The sequence below is a fragment of the Pan troglodytes genome, chromosome 3 (genome assembly GCF_028858775.2).
Source record: "Pan troglodytes isolate AG18354 chromosome 3, NHGRI_mPanTro3-v2.0_pri, whole genome shotgun sequence".
Taxonomy (NCBI): Eukaryota; Metazoa; Chordata; class Mammalia; order Primates; family Hominidae; genus Pan; species Pan troglodytes.
In genome coordinates, this window is record NC_072401.2 from 166,571,320 (window position 1) to 166,593,213 (window position 21,894).

Consider the following 21,894-nt stretch of genomic DNA (forward strand, 5'->3'; position numbering starts at 1 on the left):
ATTGTGCATTAAATTCAAACCTCAGGAAGCCCCAAGGTTATGTACCAACTACCTGAGTCTAAAGAAGCCAAATACAACAAAATTCCTAATGGTTCAAAACAAATTACACATGCTTTAGAGCTAGTACTTTGGCTGTACTTGTGTTTCAAGGCATACCTATACTATTCTTTTGGCATTTTGCATTTTACCTAAAATATGTTCGATATGGCTGTTATAAATGGAATTTATTATACTTACATAATAAGTATAGTCATTTCCATTTATAACAGCTATATCTGATATATAAGGGAGCACTTGAAACAAAAAGAGATCTTGGTGCATGTGTGTAAAAGACAAGGCTAGACTGTTTTTGTGTTTTCTGAATTCACTGGGAGATGAACTAAGACTTGTTTTCTCCATCTCCAATTTCTGTGACTGTGGTATGTTAGCCTGGTATTCCACCACATATAAATTTTTAACCGAACACAGATTTCATGAGTTTGTGGCTTGCCTGAACTTCCTTTTTTAAAATCCTGGACATTTGCAGATGAAAATAATCTCTGTTACTTTTAAAACTGCACTTTACAAAATATTAATATAAATGTATATGTTTTGCAGATTTATTTCAAAACATTCTAAATTCCAAAAATCTTTACTGTTACAAACCCAATGAATTAGGCAATTTGGAGAGTTCGTGTAAACAGGCACTACTTTGCAGTAAGTTTGGTAAAGATAAAGCATTTCAGCACATGTTCTGCCAGAAAGCATTTGGGACTCTTATGTTAGAGCTTCAGAATTCCTTCTGAAAAAAGACAAAAGAGAGACTTCCTGTCATTTCCACTGGTTTCTGCATGTGGGACCAATATGGGCAAAGTTTAAACAGATGCAAATGGTAAGGGGAGGAGGCAGTGTCACGTCTTGTTTTACGTATTTCTTCATATCCAGATTGAATTTAAGTCATTCTCTTCTTGGAGCTTTCGGAGTACACTTCCACTAAAGTTATAGCATGCTTGAATGGTTTATTTCACCAATATTTGCTTATGGAAATAAAGGGGAGTGGCCGAGGAGAAAGGAGAAGAGGAGTGGAGGAGGGGTTTGAGGCTGAGGGAGGCTCTGACCACAGCACAGAGCACCGGCAACTTTGTCTAATGTGATCATTAACCTTCCTGCAAAACACAGCTGGCAGTTCTCTGAGGTTTGTCATTAGAATGTGAAGACAGCCACACAGATATTGCACAGACTATTTACAGATCGTTTGGTTTGCACTGAGAGTCATTGCTCTACTTTTGTGCGGTAGGAAAATGAGATTTCAGCAATTCCTTTTTGCATTTTTTATTTTTATTATGAGTCTTCTCCTTATCAGCGGACAGAGACCAGGTAGGCCTTTGATACATTTGTACAAGTAACTTGTTTTGCTTGTTTGCATCCCTGGGTCTCTGAGCATGATTGTGTTTATCTGAAAACCACTTAGGTGTGCTTGCAGTTAGTAGTATTGGGGATAAATGTGTAGGATTTTGAAAGTATGCTATCTATCCTGTTGTGTCTATTATTTCAATATTTTAAAAACATCTGGACTTTGAAATGATAAGTATTTTACCACTATTTTTCCTAAATGCAAAGAAAATAGATCTCTAAGCTATTGCAGATTATATTGTCTTTACAAGTAAAATGAAACAGAAGTGTTCGTCTATTCATTATAAAGGTAAATAAATGTATAGATTTTTAGGTAAAATGCAAACTCCAAAGCAGTTTATTTAAAAAGTATGTTGCTGCCCAGAGTAGGGGCTGAATTAACATACAAAAAGCATAATGCAACAAAATGCAGATTAAATCTTAAAACAGGTCAATAGCTGTCATTTCTAATTATGTAACTAGGCATGTCACTTAAAACAAATAAGTGCAGTTTTTATTATTATGCTTATACAGCTAAAAAGCATCAAAAATATGTATGGTAAAAATACATAATATTAATTTACTTGACATGTTTTCAAAGATGATATCAAGTATATTGTACTTAACCAACAGAAATTTAGTACACAAAAGTATTCTAATGTACTTTTACTTCAAAACCAAACAGCTAAGATTTCAAAGAACCAGTAAGTTTGAAAAAAAAAAAAGAAAAGAGAGAAAGAAAGAAACAGAAAAAAGAAAGAAAGAAAGAAAAAAATTAGAAAGTTAAAGTTTTCTGAACCACAAACCCAACTTTAAATAAAAAGGTGGTAATATTTACATCCAAATATGTTAAATTATTCACTTGATAATATACTTCTTCAGTTAGAACAGAAAATGATGCATCACTTGTTAAAAATTCAGACTTTGCTTTTTAGTGAATTAGAAGTTTGATCACTGTGAGTTTATTTCAAATGATGTCCCCTGGTCTGTGCTTTTACATAAATAAGAAAAAAGTTCCAATTCAGCAACTCTGAGAAAGCAGCTTGATCCCTTCTCATTGTTTACAGCAGTCACTATTCAAACCATTTATACTTTTCGGAAATACAGAGTAGCTTTGACAATGTTCTTACAAAATATTTGTGATTAATTTACTACATAAAATAAAAGGTCTAGGAGCATTTAGGAAAAAATCATTCAAAAGGAGGAGGATATTACTGTTAAAATGTTGCTATATTGCTTAACGATGGAGATAAAAAAATAGGAGTAAAAGAAGATCTTGCTATTAACATTAACTGTTAGGAACACCCCTTGTGTATATGCATCACATTGGTTTTTAATTTTATAATCACATTTGAACAAATGGCAAATAACCACAATCTAGTTTGGCTCCAAAATATGTTTGCATTGTCTAGATTAAACAACAATTAAGCCTCTGAAAAATGCTCCTAATACTTCTCTCTTTTTCCTTCAGTTAATTTGACCATGAGAAGAAAACTGCGCAAACACAATTGCCTTCAGAGGAGATGTATGCCTCTCCATTCACGAGTACCCTTCCCCTGAGGTATTTCTGACAGAAAATAGTTTCGCTACATTTAGGCAGTGTTCCAAATTCGATATACCAGAGAATGTTTCTTCACAGTTTGTAATATGTGATAATGGCTTATGGCAATGTCAAGACTTAAGAGATGCATACCAATAAATGAAAGAGTTAAATGAATGACATGACTTTTGAGAATTGCTTTAATAGTTAAGGAAGAAAATTAGACAGATGAGGACAATGTAGGAAAATCTTGATAACTGTTGAATCTGAGTAACAGCTATATGGGGGCTAATATTATTGCAGATGTTATGCAGAACGAGCTGATTGCCCTATTAAGACCAGTGTGTATGAAAGCATTTGGATGTATTCACCCAACAGCCCCATACCAGCAATGAACTACCATCAATACTTCGGGGTTTCTTTTCCTCTCCTCCTCTCCTCCTCTCTCCTCTTACCTCTCCCCTCTCCCCCAGGGTCTTGCTCTGTCACCCAGGCTGGAGTGTAATGATGTGATCCCAGCTCATTGCAGCCTCAACCTCCCGGGCTCAAGTGATCCTCCCACCTCAGCCCCCCAAGTAGCTGGGACTACAGGCATGCGCCACCACTCCTGGGTAATTTTTGTATTTTTTGTAGAGATGAGGGTTCCCCATTTTGCGCAGGCTGGTCTCGAACTCCTAGCCTCAAGTAATCCACCCGCCTTGGCCCTCCAAAGTGCTGAAATTTCAGATGTAAGCCACCACACTTCATATTCCTATTCAACTATTATTTGCCCTCAGGGTTTATTTATTTTTTTCTGAAAATATTTCTTTTAATAGATAGTAAAGTTAACACTAATAAAATGGCAGCTTTCCAGCCTCACCAATAGTAGTGATCTTGATAGTCACATCTTAAGGATAAATTCTGGTAGAGTTTTGCTCCTCCCTTTTCTTGTTTTTACACTTGTTAAATAATGTTACAACACCACAATTACTGGTAATACTGCTTGAATCAGTTAACTTCAAACACTGTCCAAGTTTGTCACTTCATACTAAAAAATACACAGTTTGGCATTCCATTGTAAGTATTTCAAGCTCATTAATTCATTTAAGATATAGCTTCCTTAAAAAATGCCACAGAAATATCCCTCATCTGGTTAACATACACAGGCAATGGCAAAATTAGCTTATTCAGTTGGCCTGTAGAGTAGCTTTTACGGTTCCATTCATTCAGTGGAAAGAACAGTTGCTGTATCTATTGTTTAATGCATGCTTTCCAAACCCGGGGAAAGCCCTGTAGTAGAAAATTAAATGAAGGAGGAGCAATTTCATAATAAACATTTATCAAAAGGATTGAGACAAAAATGTCAAGTTCTCTATGTCTATATCTGTAACAAATTAATCTTTGTTATCAAAATATGAAAAATAGCTTTGGTGGAGGAATCCAGAAAGATACAGTAGGAGGTTTCTGAGAAGCCAATTAATGGTGATTGAAACATGCTTTAAAAAGATTTTCTGTGTTAAAATATCCTTTGGTGTGTGTTGATAATGCTTCCAGCAGAGCATTTCAGTGTCATGTATGAAATAATGGTAAAAATCTGTGCTTAAGAGGAATAGAGACACCCCAGATTTTTCCAGCACTCCTTCATAAATAACAAAGAGGAGAGGACACATTTCACAATAGCAAGAGAATTCCTGCATATACAAAGAAAGATACCTTGCAAAATATAAACACAAGTCTTTAGATAGCCACATATTATCCTCAAATCACATACCATAAAAACCAGTGTTACAAGTAAGCATGAATAGTGAAATTTGAATTTTTAAAGTTGAGGGAAATTTTGACTTACAAATCAAGTTTGTAAACCAAAGGGAAATTTAATTAAAGCTATGCAAACTACTTAATAATAGCAACTCTTTACAAAAGTTGGCTGAGAGCTTATAAAACTGCTTGGGTGACAGCATCCATTTTCTCAGTTTTAGACTCATTCTACATTTCAGCTACAGTTCTTTGAAGAATGTTTAAAAGTCACCTGTTGGAATCTACTGTAAGAGTTAATGTAAGATAAACATTAGAAAATTTTTCAAGACCTTGCTCAACCAGCACTATAATAACAAGTGCTACCTTCAGATCTGATAACATAATTCTCACTGTCCTAAATACTTTCCCATTTTTTATATGTTTTGCAACAAAGGCACTTTGATAACTGGGTAAATGTACTGTAAACCTAGGTAGTGGACTCTAAGGCAAAACACCCCTTTCACTTCTTCCCCTCTAATTTTTTGGATGCTTTAGATAAAATCACATGTGGTTATTTGATCAGTTAGGATCAAGTAAGACTTTGTAAAAGGATAGGTAAGGTAAACAATTGACTTTGAAAGTTTTCCAGATTAACCCTTTATTAGAGTGTTCAGACCTTTAGCTCTTTTAATAGGAATGTCATATTATCTTTACTCTGTCAATTTTTCCAGCTCCTAGGGTCATCCTCAATGATCCCAGCCTATGCAACTGAATTAATTACACAGAAAAATCTATGCTGTATGCCGTTCATTTCCTTGATTTTTTTTCTCAGAAGTATTTTGGCATCACCTTCAGTCCTAAGTGATTTAGAGTGAAGGAGAGCAAGAGAAGGGGCGTCAGGAAATGCAAGTCTACAGGTTAATGTGAGGGCCCTAGAGTGGAAAATGAGGTCGCGACTTAAGGCTGGAATGACTTCTCCCTTCCAACAGTAAAATCTCAGCACATCAATGCTTTTATTTATAAGTATGTACTCTAAGGCCAGGTCCAGTGGCTCATGCCTATAATCCCAGCACTTTGGGAGGCAGAGGTAGGTGGATTGCTTGAGTGCAGGAGTTCAAGACCAGCCTGGACAACATGATTTAACCTTGTCTCTACCAAAAAAAAAAAAAAAAGCCAGGCATGGTGGCGTGTGCCTCTAGTCCTAGCTATTTGGGGGGCTGAGGCCTCCAGGGAGGATCATTTGAGCCCAGGAGTTTGAGGCTGCAGTGAGCTATGATTATGCACTCCAGCCTAGACTCTGTCTCTAAAACATTACTTACTTAATATGTACTCTAGATAACTACATACTCCGTCAATACATACTCTACTAGCTTTTTTTTTTAATTTATTTCTATTTTTTGAGACGGAGTTTTCACTCCTGTTGCCCAGGCTGGAGTGCAATGGTGCCATCTCGGCTCACCGGAGCCTCCACCTTCCAGGTTCTAGCGATTCTCCTGCCTCAGCCTCCCGAGTAGCTGGGATTACAGGCATGCACCACCATACTCGGCTAATTTTGTATTTTTAGTAGAGACAGGGTTTCTCCATGTTGGTCAGGTTGGTCTCGAACTCCCAACCTCAGGTGATCTGCCCCCCTCAGACTCCCAAAGTGCTGGGACTACAGGCATGAGCCACTGCGCCTGGTCTAGCTAGCTTTTTAATAACAATTGTAATACATCTTCATGGTGTAGAATATATTTCTAACAGTATGGAAGAATGTAAAGTCAAAAGTACAAGTTCCCCATCCTACCCTATATTGCCCATATTCATGTTCTAGAGGTAATGACTATGAATATATTTTTGGAAAAGGTGTCTTTTAATACATTATTATTATTATTATTAATTTTATTATTATTATACTTTAAGTTTTAGGGTACATGTGCACAACGTGCAGGTTTGTTACATATGTATACATGTGCTATGTTAGTGTGCTGCACCCATTAACTCATCATTTAGCATTAGGTATATCTCCTAATGCTATCCCTCCCCCCTCTCCCCACCCCACAACAGTCCCTGGTGTGTGATGTTCCCCTTCCTGTGTCCATGTGTTCTCATTGTTCAATTCCCACCTGTGAGTGAGAACATGCGGTGTCTGGTTTTTTGTCCTTGCGATAGTTTGCTGAGAATGATGGTTTCTAGCTTCATCCATGTCCCTACAAAGGACATGAACTCATCATTTTTTATGGCTGCATGGTATTCCATTGTGTTAATACATTATTTTTAATTCAGTCCAACTGATACTCTCTTGTCACCCTCATTTGGTATTCAAGCTTTGCTTCTAGTTTCCTATTTTCTGTCTTATTCTTACCCCCTTGCAGTCATGGGCATCTGACCCCCTTAACCAAACCTGCCCTGCTTCCCAACTCTTCCTGCAATTGTCCTAGCATCTTCATCTTTCTCACTCCATTCTCTCCACCTCTTGGGTTTAAGTGAAACCCAATTCTGCTTTCAGCATAGAATCTCTACTTTCGTGGAGCACTTCATCTCCAACTTTAGCTGGGCTCTCTGGGAAGAACTCTTCTGCACTTCATATTCCTATTCAACTATTATTTCAAACTAATAACCTCTAGTTTCTTTACACTTCTTAATCTCCTCTTCCAACTCACAGCAAAAGATAACTCCTCTTACTTCAGGTGAAATAGGAGGTCATTAAGCCTCAAAATCCAACCTCGCCCTCAAACTACAGACATCTACATCTACAATGCTTCTTTTATGTTCCCTTTCTAGTCTTTCTTTTTTTTTTTTTTTTTTTTTTTTGAGACAGGATCTCATTCTGTCACCCAGGCTGGGTGCCATGGCGTGATCATAGTTCACTGTATCCTCAAAGTCTCAGGCTCAAGTTATCCTCCTGCCTCAGTCTTCCAAGTATCTGACAGTACCGGTGTGTGCCACCATGCTTGGCTAATTTTAAGATTTTTTGTAGAGACGGGGTCTAACTTTGTTTCCAGGCTGGTCTTGACCTTCTGGGCTCAAGCAATCCTCTTACCTTGGCCTCCGAAAGTGCTGGGATTACAGGCATGAGCCACTGTGTGTGGCCCCTAGTCTTTCAATAAAAAATACCTCTCAAGTATGGGTAATCTCCCTACACCTCAAGGACCTTGATCTAGCAATTATACTCTCTTGCTCCCCCAGAATGCTCAATATGTCAACACTGATCTATTTTGTCTTAAAAAAAAAAAAAAAAAAAAAGACAGAAAGATGAAAGAGACAAAGACAGAAAGAAAGAGGAAGAGAAGAAATAAAAAGAAGAGAGAAAGAAGACAGAAAGAGAGGAAGAGAAGAAAGAGAAGGGAAGAAAAAAGGAAAGAAAGAAACAGGGAAAGAAGGAGAGAAAGAAAGAAGGAAAGAAAGAAAGAGAAAGAAAGAAAGAAAGAGAAGAGAAAGAAAGGAGAGAAGAAAGAAACAGAGAGAGGGAAAGAAGAAAGAAAAAGAGGAAGGAAGAGAAGGAAAGAGAATTCCACCATTGACTCCATAGTGCTCTCTAGCGACCAGCCCATGTTCTCTTCATCTCTTCAAAGCCACACTTTTTGAAAAGGCAGCTGTTTTCTTTCCTCCCAACTATTTTCAACACATTGTTCCCCTTTTCCTTCTGCGGAAGGTCCATTATGACTTCCTTCTTCTGAATCCAGTGAATGTGTTTCAGTCCTGATCTCAGTTATCCCGCTGTAGGTCAAATGGAACACAAAATAATAACAATAATTTGACAAAAAACACCTTACAATATATACCTTTCCAGTTTCATCTGTTACCTTATTCTTTCCCCCTTGCCTGTCCCAGAGGAGATAAGAGTTAAGACTGTGTTTGGACCTACTAGATTCAAGCTCTGGCCACACAGCTCACTCTCTGGTGATCATTGTTGGTAAGTCATTTATTCTCTCTGAGCTTCCCTCCACTTCCAGATCTGTAAGATGGAACTTGTTATGGCCCTTATCCTATCATAACAATACTTGGCACACAGTAAGTGCTAAATAAATAGTAGTTAGACTTATTATTACTTTAAAATCAGTCCATTCTTCACCTCTTAACTGTTCTTCAAGCTATGCTTTTACCTCAAATATATATTTTTTCACTTTTTTTCTCAGTATCATTCATCCTTTAGGAAACCATCTCTGATTTTAATACCCCTACTAGTTACAATAGATATGCCCACTTTTGCTCTCAGAGCACTAGTTACATACTTCTGTTAAAGTCCTTAACGCCTGGCATTAGAAAGTGTTAACTGACTATAGTCCTCCCCTCTTCCCTCTGCATGCTGTAAATTCCCTGGAGGCCGAGGGTAGGTTTTATTTATCTTTGTATCTTCAGCCAAAAAAAAGTGCCTAAGTGTTTTTGCTTGTTTGTTTGTTTTGTTTTGTTTTTGAGACGGAGTCTTGCTCTGTCGCCCAGGCTGGAGTGCAGTGGTGTGATCTCAGCTCACTGCAGCCTCCGCCTTTTGGGCTCAAGCAATTCTCCTGCCTCAGCCTCTCAAGTAGCTGGCATTACAGGTTTGTGCCACCACACTCAGCTAATTTGGGTATTTTTAGTAGAAACGGGGTTTCACCATGTTGGCCAGGTTGGTCTCGAACTCCTGACTTCAAGTGATCTGCCCGCCTCGGCCTCCCAAAGTGCTAGGGTTACAGGTGTGATCCATCGTGCCCAGCCTCATAATGTTGCTAAAAGAAGTAAAATAGGCTGGGCGTGGTGGCTCACACCTATAATCCCAGCACTTTGGGAGGTCAAGGTGGGCAGATCGCTTGAAGTCGGGAGTTTGAGACCAGCCTGACCAACACAGTGAAATGCCATCTTTACTGAAAATACAAAAATTAGCCAGGTCTCATGGTGGGCACCTGTAATCCCAGCTGCTCAGGAAGCTGAGGCAGGAGAATCACTTGAACCCAGGAGGCGGAGGTTGCAGACAGCCAAGATCACGCCATTGCACTCCAGACTGGGTGACAGAGCGAGACCGTGTCTCAAAAAAAAAAAGAAGATGAAATGAAATGAAGCTTTTATTCATTATCTTTTAATTTAAGATCATAAATTTAAGACTTGTTCTCACTAGACACACACACATTGTCAGATTTATTTTCTAATATTTCTAGGATGGAACTATGATTTTCTATCTCTGTGGTGGAGATATTTCCTCTTCTAGGAATTTCTTCTCTCATCAAGTCCAAACTCTCTCCCTCCTTGAGAATTCTCATAAATCCTATTTTCCTCATGACGACCACCCTAATTCAGTTAGTTTAAAATAATCTTCATCCTCCTAACAATCACAGCACTTTCAGTAGTAGGCTTTTAAAGCCATCTATCACATTCGACTTTGTTTCTTTAGATTTTTATCAGTATTGAAATATGAGCTCCTTGAAGACAAGATTTAGCCCCTAAAGCTTAAGGTACAAATCTTTGCTTAATGTGAATGGCCCAAGAACTGCCTTAAATATGGGGCATTCCTGTGTGGGCTGAAATATCTGCAGGACATATTGCATAAAGCTAAATGAAATATAGAAAATTACTCTTTTCTAAATTAATCACAGCCCAGTGTCCAAAGGTCATGCTTGGAGGAAATCCCTAATGTCCCTAATTTACTGATGAGATAAAACTTTTCTGTAAAGATTATGATGCCAGCCAGCCACAGTGGCTCACACTTGTAAACCCAGCACTTTGGGAGCCTGAGGTGGGAGGATTTTTTAAGACCAGGAGTTTGAGATCAGCCTGGGCAACACAGCAAGACACTGTCTCTACAAAAAATACATTAGCTGGCATGATGGTGCATACCTGTAGTTCCAGCTACTCAGGGGGCTGAGGTGGGAGGATTGCTTGAGCCTAGGGGTTGAGGCTGTAGTGAGCTGTGATCATACCACTGCACTCCAGCCTGAGAGACAGAGTGAGACTCCGTCTAAAAAAAAAAAAAGATTATGATGCCTTAATGATGAATATATTTACTTATACACTTATATATCAATACATAAATATAGTGATGTTTATATTATAAACATTTGTTACAATAATTGTATATTCCTCTGAACAAAGTATGTATACAATGTTCTAGAGTTTCAAAGTTTTCTTTTCTTTTCTTTTTTGAGACAGAGTTTCACTCTTGTTGCCTAGGCTGGAGTGTAGTGCAGTGGCACAATCTCAGCTCACTGCACCTTCCACCTCCCAGGTTCAAGCAGTTCTCCTGGCTCAGCCTCCCAAGTAGCTGGGATTACAGGCACCTGACACCACGCCTGGCTAATTTTTTTGTATTTTTAGTAGAGACGGGGTTTCACCATGTTGGCTGGGCGGGTCTCAAACTCTTGACCTCAGGTGATCTTCCCACCTCAGCCTCATAAAGTGCTGGGATTACAGGCATGAGCCACTGCGCCCAGCCAGTTTTCTTCATTTTAAAAACTGATTTCTCCTTACAAAATGTGTAACAATTCTTTCCATAGATAGCTAAACTAGCTGCTCTCTACCATGTTGTTCAGGAATCTAAAATTTCTTTTTAGCATAAATCCCATCTAATCCATTCCCCCCCTTACCCACCCCCATCTTCCTCTTCCTTCTTGGTATTACGGAAGGCATGGCCAATCCTTCATACGTGCTGTGGGTCCCCTTCTCTCCCTAAGATTTCTTAGGAATTTCAAGCTGCACTTATACCTTTACCTCTCTGGATCATCGTGTCAACTTGAAAGTTTAAATGGTGATAAGCCTATATCCTAAAACAAAAAAAACACACATATACACATCCACATACCCCTCAGTCAATGCTCTCATGATTTTTCTGTACTCATTGTCCCTGATTCATTATTTTGTATTCACATCTAAATCCACTTTAATCTGCTTACATCTCCATTAGAATTATCCTTATCTTACTAAATTTTTTTTTTTTTTGAGATGGAGTTTCTCTCTTGTCACCCAGGCTGGATTGCAATGGTTCCATCTCAGCTCACTGCAACCTCTGCCTCCTGGGTTCAAGCGATTCTCCTGCCTCAGCCTCCTGAGTAGCTGGGATTACAGGCATGCGCCACCACGCCCAGCTAATTTTTGTATTTTTAGTAGAGACAGGGTTTCACCATGTTGGCCAGGCTGGTCTCGAACTCCTGACCTCAGGTGATCCATCTGCCTTGGCCTCCCAAAGTACTGGGATTACAGGCTTGAGCCACCGTGCCCAGTCTAATCTTTCTAAATTAATTGACAAATTTTAGTCTTCTTCCTGATTTCACAGCAGAATTTAGCAGCTGGCTACTTGGCCTGCAAAAGTCCCTTCCCTTCAATTCCAGGGCACCATACTTATTTCCACTAAGTTCTCAGCCAACCCTCTGCCTCCTAAACAGGCTGTTGTACCCTGCAAGGTATAATAAAATGTATCTCTACTCTCTCCTGCTCTGTTTTATCCATTCCTTTAGCTTACCTCTTTACACTTAATTATCATACTCCTGAGGAAAAAAAGAAAAAAAGAAGATAACCACTCAAATGAATCAAGCCAGGGCTATTTATTCAGAGTTTACATAGCAAGGGAGTCAACCAGCATCTCTTGAGTTTGGCAGAGGACCAAGACAGGCAGAGAATCAGGAAAGCTTCATTGTGAGAAACAGAGAAGGCTTTAGGTATGATGTGGAGATTGTTGGCATGGGAATGCTGAAGGCAGGCTATCTAGAAGCATGATATCCTATTTAATTTGGGGAGTATATGTGGTTTCCTTCAGTTAGTCCTAAGCTAGAATCAGGGGAGGAGGGATAAAAAGGAAACTGGTAGTTCTTAACCATCTGGGACCAGCTGCTGCAGAGGTTGTGATTTGGCTTCCCGGGCTGGTTGCTGCAGTTTGTGGGTCAAAGCATTAATATAGGATCTGGCCATTGTACACTTGTACATATTCAGTCTCCCAGTTCCCAATTTGTCACCAGTTCACATTACACAAGCTCAACTACTGTTTACCTTGCAGCAACTTTCACACCTCCACTTTTGCTTCTCTTTTATCCATTCTTCGTATTATGGCTTCTATACTGCTTAAGGTCCTTTAGTGATTTCTCATTACTCTTACAATTGAAATAAAATTCTGAATGCAAACCACAAAAGCGCTTCTCTGTGAGTTTGTCAAATATGTCATGTTCCTTACCACTTCAGGGCTTTTACACATTATTTCCTCTGCCTAGACATGCTTTTTTCCTACTCGTCACCTTTTTCCTACTCAATGAAAATTTTGATTAAATGTCACTTCACTTGAGAGAGTGTGTGTGTGTGTGTGTGTGTGTGTGTACCATATATAACTTCTTTTTTTTGAGACAGAGTTTTGCTCTTGTTGCCCAGGCTGGAGTGCAATGACGTGATCTTGCCTCACTGCTAGATCCGCCTCCCGGGTTCAAGCGATTCTCCTGCCTCAGCCCCCCAATAACTTCTTTTATTACACTGGCCAAAGTAACCTCGGTGAGGGTGGGGTGGGAGTGGGGATGAGGGTGGGGGATATGTGGGGGCTTGGAGTTCTTTAGGTATCACATTTCATTTATGTCAAAATTGTGCTGGAGTTTAGTTCAATTTTATACTTAGTCTTCACATTTTTTTCTAATAGCAACATTTTTATATATACGAAAATTATATGTGTATAAATATGACATATACACATTATTTAAACATATGAAATCCATTTACTGCTTTGTCTTTTACTTAGCATCTAAGTGACATTTAATCTAATTTACTTTAATATTGTATAAATATGACATATATACACATTATTTAAACACATATGAAATCCATTTACTACGTTTATCTTTTACTTAGATGTATTTATTTGTACATGTGAAAACAGTAAGTTATTTTTATTTTTATTTTACTTTAAGTTTCAGAATACATGTGTAGAACGCACAGGTTTGTTACATAGGTAAACGTGTGCCATGGTGGTTTGCTGCACCTATCAACCGTCACCTAGGCATTAAGAGACGGTCACTTTGAATGACACTGTAGTCCAGTCGGCCCTCCATATCTGTGGGTTTTTCATTAAATCAGCCAATGGCAGATTGAAAATATTCAGCAAAAAAAACAGAATGGCAGTATCTGTACTGAACATGTTCAAACTTTTTTCCTTGTCTTTATTCCCTAAACAATACAGTATAACAACTATTTACATACCATTTATATTGTATTAGGTATTATAAGTAATCTGCAAACAATTTAAAGTATACGGAAGGCTAAGTGTAATTTATATGCAAATACTACACCATTTTATACAAGGGACTTCAGCATCCATGGATTTTGGTATCCAAGGGAAATCCTAGAACCAGTTCCCAGGGATACTGAGGGATGATTGCATTTCACTGTATGGATAGCCTTAATTTATTTATCTTGACTTTATAGATCAATATTTATGTTTTGTAGTATTTATTTATGCTATTTTGAACAACGTTGCAGTGAATGGCATGCATACGTATTTGAACATATGTACACTTATTTTCTTGCAAAATACTCCTAGAAGTGGAATTATGAGGATATGCATGTTTAATTTTTTTCAGTTATCATTTATACACCAGACAATTCACCCATTTAAGGTGTACAATTTAATGGCTTTTACTATATTCCTAAGTTGTGCAACCATCACCATGATCAATTTTAGAACATTTTCATCATCCCATAAAGAAACCCCATTCTCATTAGCAGGCACTCCCCATTTCTCCCCAGCTGTTCAGTCCTAGACAGCCACTAACCTACTTTCTGTCTCTATAGATTTCCCTATTCTAGATATTCCATATAAATGAATTCTTGTGATATGTGGTCTTTGTAATTAGCTTTTTTCACTTAATGTCTTCAGGGCCCATCCCTGTAGTAGCATGTATCAGTACTCCACTCCAATTTATGACTGAATACAATTCCATGATATGGAAAAATCACATTTTGTTTGTCCAGTCACCTATTGATGAACATTTGGGTTATTCCGGCTGTTTGGCTAATATGAATCATTCTGCTGTGAACATTAGTGTAGAAGTTTTTGTTGGAACATATGTTTTCAGTTCTCTGGGAATTAAAAGAGAGGAATTGTTGGGTCATATGGTTATGCTATGTGTAACTCATTGAGGAACTGCCAAACTGTTTTTCACAGTAGTGGCATCATTTCACATTCCCACCAGCAGTATACGTGGGTTTTAATTTCTCCATATACTTGCTAACACTTGTTGTTATAGCTGTCCTAGAGGGTGTGAAGTGACAACTTATTGTGGTTTTGATTTGCATTTCCATAATGACTAAAATGTTGACCATCTTTTCATGTGCTTATTGGATATTTGTGTCTCTTTGGAGAAATGGCTATTCAAATCCTTTGCCCATTTTTCAGTTGGATTATTTGTCTTTATATCGTTGAGCTGTAAGATATATATATATATGTGTGTATATATATTCTGAATACAGGGCCCTTATCTGAAATATGATGTGCAAATATTTTCTTCCATTCTGTGGATGTCTTTTTTTGGTGTTGTCCTTGGAGCAAAAAAGTTTTTAATTTTATTGACATCAAATTAGTCTATGTTTTCTTTGGTAGCTTGTTCTTTAGATATTATGTATTTAAAAAATAATCGAAGGTCACAAAGATTTACATCTACTTTGTCAATTTCTGCAAACAGTCATCTGGTATTTGGATAGGGATAGTTTTAAATCTATAGATCAATGTAACAAGTATTGCCATTTTGACAAAATTAAGTCTTCCAATCCATGAAATGGAAGTGCTACTTTAGCTGTATTCCCTAAATATTCATTGTCATTCATCTCAAAATACTCTCTTATTTCCCTTCTGAGTCTTCTTTGAGTTACTGGTTGTTTAGGAGTGTGTTGTTAATTTCCATATATTTGAGAATTTCTCAAATTTCTTTTGTTATTCATTTCTAATTTGATTCCATTGTTGAATCATCTATTTTTCCTTTCAATTCTGCCAGATTTTGCTTCATGTATTTTAGGGCTCTAAGTATATATATCTTCATAATTGTTCTATCTTCCTCAATTGACCCTTTTAGCAGTATAAATGTCATTCTTTGTCTCTAGTAACAATTTTTGTCTTAATTTTTAAAACTATGACATTATTAGTATATTCACTTCAGGTCTCTTATACTTGCTGCTTGCATGATATCTCTTTTTCCATCCTTTGACTTTCAATCTATTTTTGGCTTTGAATCAGAAATATGCCTTTGCAAAGAACCTATGGTTAATCATGTTTTTTGTTTGTTTGTTTTTTTACCCAGTCTGACACAATCTGCCTTTTGAATGGATTATTTAGTAAGTCCATGTTTAATTTTATTATTTATATGGTTGAACTTACGCAATTTTATTTTTTCTTTTCTATATGTCCCATGTCTTTTTTTGTTCCTCTCTTCCTCTTCTACTGCTTTCTTTGCATTAAATGAATATTTTCTTGGGTTTGTTTTTTGGTCACCGAAAAAAATAATAATAAAAGGAAAGAAAAAATAAGAATATTGTGCAGTAAAACATTTTAATTTATTTAACAATTTTTTGGCCGGGCGTGGTGGCTCACACCTATAATCTCAGCACTTTGGGAGGCCGAGGCAGGCGGATCACTTGAGATCAGGAGTTCAAGACTAGCCTGGCCAACATGGCAAAACCCTGTCTCTACTAAAAATACAAAAAAATTAGCCGGGTGTCATGGCGCATGCCTGTAATCCCAGCTACTTGGGAGGCTGAGGCAGGAGAATCATTTGAACCCAGGAAGTGAAGGTTGTGGTGAGCCAAGATCGTGCCACTGTGCTTCAACCTGGGCGACAAACATGTATATATTGTAAGTTTGATAAGCAAAAAAAGTCCATCTCATTTTCATCTATTTTTTTAAAAACACACACATCTATATATATATATATTTTTTTTTTTTTTTTTTTTTTTTTTTTTGAGAGAGTCTTGCTCTGTCGCCCAGGCTGGAGTGCAGTAGCTTGATCTGGGGTCACTGCAACTTCTTTCTTCCAGGTTCAAGCAATTCTCGTGCCTCAGCGGGGAATATAGGCATGCACCACCATGCCCAGCTAAATTTTGTATTTTTGGTAGAGACAGGGTTTCACCATGTTGGCCAGGCTGGTCTCAAACTTCTGGGCTTAAGCAATCCACCTGCCTCGGCTTCCCAAAGTGTCAGGATTATAGGCGTGAGCCACCATGCCCAGCCACACATATATTTTTTCGAGATGAGCTCTTGCTATGTTTTCCAGGCTGGTTTTAAACTTCTGTGCTGAAGCCTTCCTCTCACCTCAGCCTCCCCAATAGGTGTGAGCCATCATGCCTGGCCCCATTTCATTTTTATGTTCAAATTTAGGCAATCCGAGTTGAGAGAGATGATTCCAGAAGAGGTATCTCTATATTTGTATTGCTAAATTAGTCATAGTTAACACCCCACTATGACTGTGAGATGTGAAGTGAAAGTGAAATGTGAAGGAGGTGGAAGCTTCCAGAAATGAAGCAAGAAGCAGCCTTCATGTCTTCAGGAGGGGTCCCAAAAGAAACTACCTAGGGAAACATTGACACCAGTGGCGCACACCTGTAATCCTAGCTATTCAGGAGGCTGGGGCATGAGAATCACTTGAACTCAGAGGCAGAGGTTGCAGTGAGCTGAGACCGTGCCACTGCACTCCAGCCTGGGCAACAGAGTGAGACTCTGTCTCAAAAAGTAAATAAAATAAAAGTTTAAATTCAGCCTTTTAAAGACACATAGGTGCTGCATTTCTATTGGAAGGTAACAATATATAAAGTTGCTTTCAGCACTGAAAAACACTGATAAACTTCCATAACTCATTATTTAAAAAAAAATTAGGCATGTGTGTATTGGTGTGCTGGATAGTATTTCTTTGATGTATTTGTTTCTCCCTTGCCTCTCAAATATAGATCTCTCTAGCTAACTTTACTGGGTCTATCAGAAGAAGAAGAGGAGTGAAGGAAAGACACCCAGCCACACAAAAGAACTTCATGATGCCAACAGCGTGATTGCTTAGAAGTTCCTACACAAAAAAAGGATCATTTGAAAGCACCTGGAATGGTTTATTAGCTTCACAGGATTTTATTCTTCTTGGCTTCTATTTGGAGGGAAAATAACATAAATTCAAAAGGATTCCAATCTGAAGCCCAAATCGTTTGCCTACATAACAAAAATATCTCATCTTTTCCTGTACATTATTATTCTTTTATGGGTTAAAAAGAAAAATACCTTTTAGTGTCTTAGAACTCTCTCATGGTAAAAAGTGCAAGAATTTAAAATGTTGCTTTCATATTCCTATAATTCTCCAAAAGTATTAAATTTGTATATGTTTGGGTGATTTTCTAAAAACTGCTCAACCTGAAATCAATTGCATTGACCATTTGGCTTCACACAATAGGGAGAAAATAATTGGTTCACTGATTATATAGAGAGAAAGACTAAGAAAAGCTATTAATTGCTACCAATTTTATGATAAGCTTTAAGGTTTATGAAAGTATGTTTTTTTATTTAATGAGTAATGTCCATTTGAAGTTGAAAGAAAACATGAAATCCTAATTGTAGTTCATTTTATGTTCAAATGAAACCATTGTTTTTGTTTTTGTTTTGAAACAGAGTCTCACTCTGTTGCCCAAGGTGGAGTGAAGTGGCACGCTTTTGTCTCACTGCAAACTCCACCTCCCGAGTTCAAGTGATTCTCGTGCCTCAACCTCCCAATTATAGGCTGGGATTACAGGTGTGCACCACTACACCCAGCTAATTCTTGTATTTTTTGTAGAGATGAGGTTTTACCCTGTTGCCCAGGCTGGTCTTGAACTCAGGCTGGAACCATTCATTTTTCAACCTTTCTCATCATGTAATTATAGGAACCCAATGTTTGATTTCTTTTGAAGTTTTGTTATGTCCTTTATTATTTTGTATAGATAATTTCTTTAAAAGTCTTACTTAAAGTCAACATCTAAAATACAGTTATGCCAATGAAGTCCCACTCAGGGTGATATCTGTATCTAAAAGATGAATGCTCATCATCCTATTAGGCTTTGTCTTGGTGGTGTTCATCCTGAGATGCTGAGACATGGAAATAAAAAATCAGAAGGAATTTAGGGATATGATTACTCAAAAAAGAAACTGTCCTGTCTAAATTTGAATTGTGTTGATAACTAGCCGTTCCCCAGATGCTAAGATGTTCTTAATTTGTATTTATTGAAGGATTGTTAGCTTAGTGCCACAGAATTTTTCTTTATGTTAATTCCAGATAAGAAATTTACAAGTTTATATCTTTTTTTTTCTTTTTTTTAAGATGAGATCTGGCTCTATCACCCAGGCTAAAGTGCAGTGGCGTGATCTAGGCTCAACCTCCACCTCCCTGGCTCAAGCGATCCTTCCACCTCAGCCTCCCGAGTACCTGGGACTACAGGCACTCACGGCCACACCTGACTAATTTTTGTATTTTTTTGTAGAGATGGGGTATCGCCATGTTGCCCAGGTTGGTCTCAAACTCAGGCTGGTGAGCTGAAGTGATCCGCCTCCTTGGCCTCCCAAAATACTGGGATTACAGGCATGTGCCACCATGCTGGGCCACAAGTTCATATCTGGAGTAGAAGTTTTACTTTGTAAATATTATAAAGTAGAAGAAACCATAAACCATTAACCCTTATTTTGCTAAAATGAAAGGTTGGGGTTAATATAAATGTAATTTTAAATAGAATATCTGGCAACACTGTGGAGTTTGTCTTCCTTTCAAAACTTATTAAAAGTGTCTTTGCGGATGAATGGTACTTTCCACAATGCATTTGAATAGAAACATAACCTATTCTCAGTTATATTTATGTTTAAAACATGTACTTGTTTGTATATTTTGTACTGAAAAAAGAAAACACTTTATAGTCAAGATACATCTCATTCAATACAAGTCTAAACTCTTTCAAGTACAAATTCGCATATTCACAGAAAAAGTTACAAATCAGTTTTACTATTGTAAAGTAATGAAATGGTTATACATTTCTTAATTGTTCAATAAAACACTCAATGATTTGCATGTCTGGCTGTGCTTTGTATAAGAAATGTTCAGTGTTGAGTATAGCATGATAGAAATGTTCCTGATACCTGTCTCTGTTTCCAGTGTTTGTTCCTATTAATTGAGGCATTTAAGACTGAACATCCTCGATACATCCCTTACCACTGCAGATCTTTTACATAATTCATGATGATCAGAGCAAGGGCAAAGCTTCTCTCAAAGTCTACCAAAACACAATAACCAGTGGCACATATGCTTGTTGACATACCAGAACAGGTCCTTGACATACAGCTATCTTTTATTCACTGGGAGGTAAATGAGACCAGAGGGGTGCCAAATCTGTGTTCTTTAAACTTAACAATTTTTATGGGTTGGTATTCTTTTAATTATCTTTCTTGGAGATAGAGTCTCACTCTGTTGCCCAGGCAGGAGTGCAGTGGCGTGCTTCCAGCTCACTGCAACCTCCATCTCCCAGGTTCAAGCGATTTTGGTGCTTCAGCCTCCCGAGCAGCTGGGATTACAGGCACCCACCACCATGTTCAGCTAATTTTTGTATTTTTATTAGAGATGGGGTTCACCACGTTGGCCAGGCTGGTCCCGAACTCCTGACCTCAAGTGATTCACCAGCCTCGGCCTCCCAAAATGCTGGGATTACAGGCGTGAGCCACTGCACCCAGCCTAATTATTTTTGTATTAAAAGTTCTTTGTGGCCGGGCGTGGTGGCTCACACCTGTAATCCCAGCACTTTGGGAGGCCGAGGATGGTGGATCACCTGAGGTCAGGAGTTCGAGACCAGCCTGACCAACATGGAGAAACCCCATCTCTACTAAAAATACAAAAATTAGCTGGGCATGGTGTCGGGTGCCTGTAATCCCAGCTACTCAGGAGACTGAGGCAGGAGAATTGCTTGAACCTGGGAGGAAGAGGTTGCAGTGAGTCAAGATCACGCCATTGCACTCCAGCCTGGGCAACAAGAGCAAAACTCTGCCTCAAAAAAAAAAAAGTTATTTGTAATTTCTAACATTTTCAGAACACAAAGGAAAAGACTTTTTACAGAGCTTGATCAAGATGGTTAAGGGGATCAGTAGTAATTGTGCCACCCCAATTTGGATCCCAGGGGTGAGTCAGTGAATAGACCAGATGGAGGGTGGTGGACCAAAGAAAATTGTAAAGGCTGATCCCTTCTTTCATGTTTTGCCCTTCTTACAGCTTCCTTTGAGGAATGAAAATCATTGTTTGCTGTACATTTGATCAGAAGAAAAAAGAAAAACTGAAATTAGTGAAGTCAGTGAAGTCTTCGGTCCCATCCTGAATCATTTTTACCCTCTGTTTAGGGACAGGTCTAGAACGAGTGAGCACAAAACTGAAGAGTGTGCCGAAAATCTCAGCAATCAAGATAACATTTGAACTCCATTTTTGAAAAAATAAAAACTAACACCCACGAAAAATACATGATGAATAAAACATCGAAATTTTAGATAAACACAGGATATCAGGAGTGAGTGTGGTGGCTCACTCACCCAAAGTGTAATCCCAGCACTTTGGGAATCTAAGACAGGAGGATTGCTTGAAGCAAAGAGTTACAGACCAGCCTCTGCAACATAGCAAGTCTTCGTCTCTAAAACAAAATAATTAGCCAGGCATGGTGGCACATGCCTGTAGTCTAAGCTACCAGGGAGGCTGAAGTAGGAGAATCACTTGAGCCTAGGAGTTGAAGGCTACAGTCAGTTATGATCACCACTGCATTCTAGCCTGGGCAACAGGAAGACCCTGTTGAAAGGAAGAGAGAGGACCAGGTGCGGTGGCTCACACCTGTAATCCCAGCACTTTGGGAGGCCGAGGCAGGTAGATCACTTGAGATCAGGCATTCGAGACCAGTCTGGCCAACATGGTGAAACTCCGTTTCTACTGAAAACACAAAAATTAGCCAGGCGTGATGGTGCGTGCCTGCAGTCCCAGCTACTCAGGAGGCTGAGGCAGGAGAATCTCTTGAACCCAGGAGGATGAGGTTGCAGTGAGCCAAGATTGCACTACTGCACTGTGGCCTGGGCAACAAAGCAAGACTCTGTCAAGAAAGAGAAAGAAAGAAAGAAAGAAAGAGAGAGAGAGAGAGAGGGAGGGAGGGAGGGAGGGAGGGAGAGAGAGAGAGAGAAAGAAAGAAAAAGAAAGAAAGAAAGAAAGAAAGAGAAAGAAAGAAAGAAGGAAAGGAAGAGGGAAAGAAAAGAAAAATAGTTAAACCATGTTAGAGCCTTTGGCAAAAGGAAAAATCACTAATTTGAATCCCATCAGTAACAAGAGCCTTGTCTAGGC

General features: G+C 38.4%; 2 protein-coding genes across 5 annotated transcripts in view; one reads left to right on the top strand and one right to left on the bottom strand.

Moving 5' to 3' along the window:
* LOC738676 (tripartite motif-containing protein 60) overlaps positions 1–21,894 on the bottom strand; it is a 60,076-nt gene that overhangs the window by 6,967 nt on the left and 31,215 nt on the right. The gene's annotated exons all lie outside the window — the stretch shown is intronic.
* APELA (apelin receptor early endogenous ligand) lies at positions 945–21,018 on the top strand. Of its 3 annotated transcripts, XM_009448507.5 has the most exons (4): positions 945–1,356; positions 2,843–2,932; positions 15,841–15,874; positions 17,480–19,605. In XM_009448507.5, exons 1-2 carry the CDS (start codon positions 1,281–1,283, stop codon positions 2,929–2,931), a joined length of 165 nt encoding a protein of 54 aa, XP_009446782.1. In that variant the 5' UTR covers positions 945–1,280; the 3' UTR covers position 2,932; positions 15,841–15,874; positions 17,480–19,605. The 3 variants fall into 3 exon arrangements, with proteins under 3 accessions (XP_009446782.1, XP_009446783.1, XP_009446781.1); XM_009448508.5 differs by lacking the exons at positions 15,841–15,874; positions 17,480–19,605 and adding an exon at positions 20,794–21,018; XM_009448506.5 differs by lacking the exon at positions 15,841–15,874 and having other exon boundaries at positions 946–1,356.

Bases quoted from the DNA above. Each gene is read 5' to 3' on its own strand.
- APELA (XM_009448508.5), top strand. From the start codon at position 1,281: ATGAGATTTCAGCAATTCCTTTTTGCATTTTTTATTTTTATTATGAGT. The intron at 1,357-2,842 runs GTAGGCCTTTGA...TTTTTCCTTCAG, and splicing joins TATCAGCGGACAGAGACCAG to TTAATTTGACCATGAGAAGA.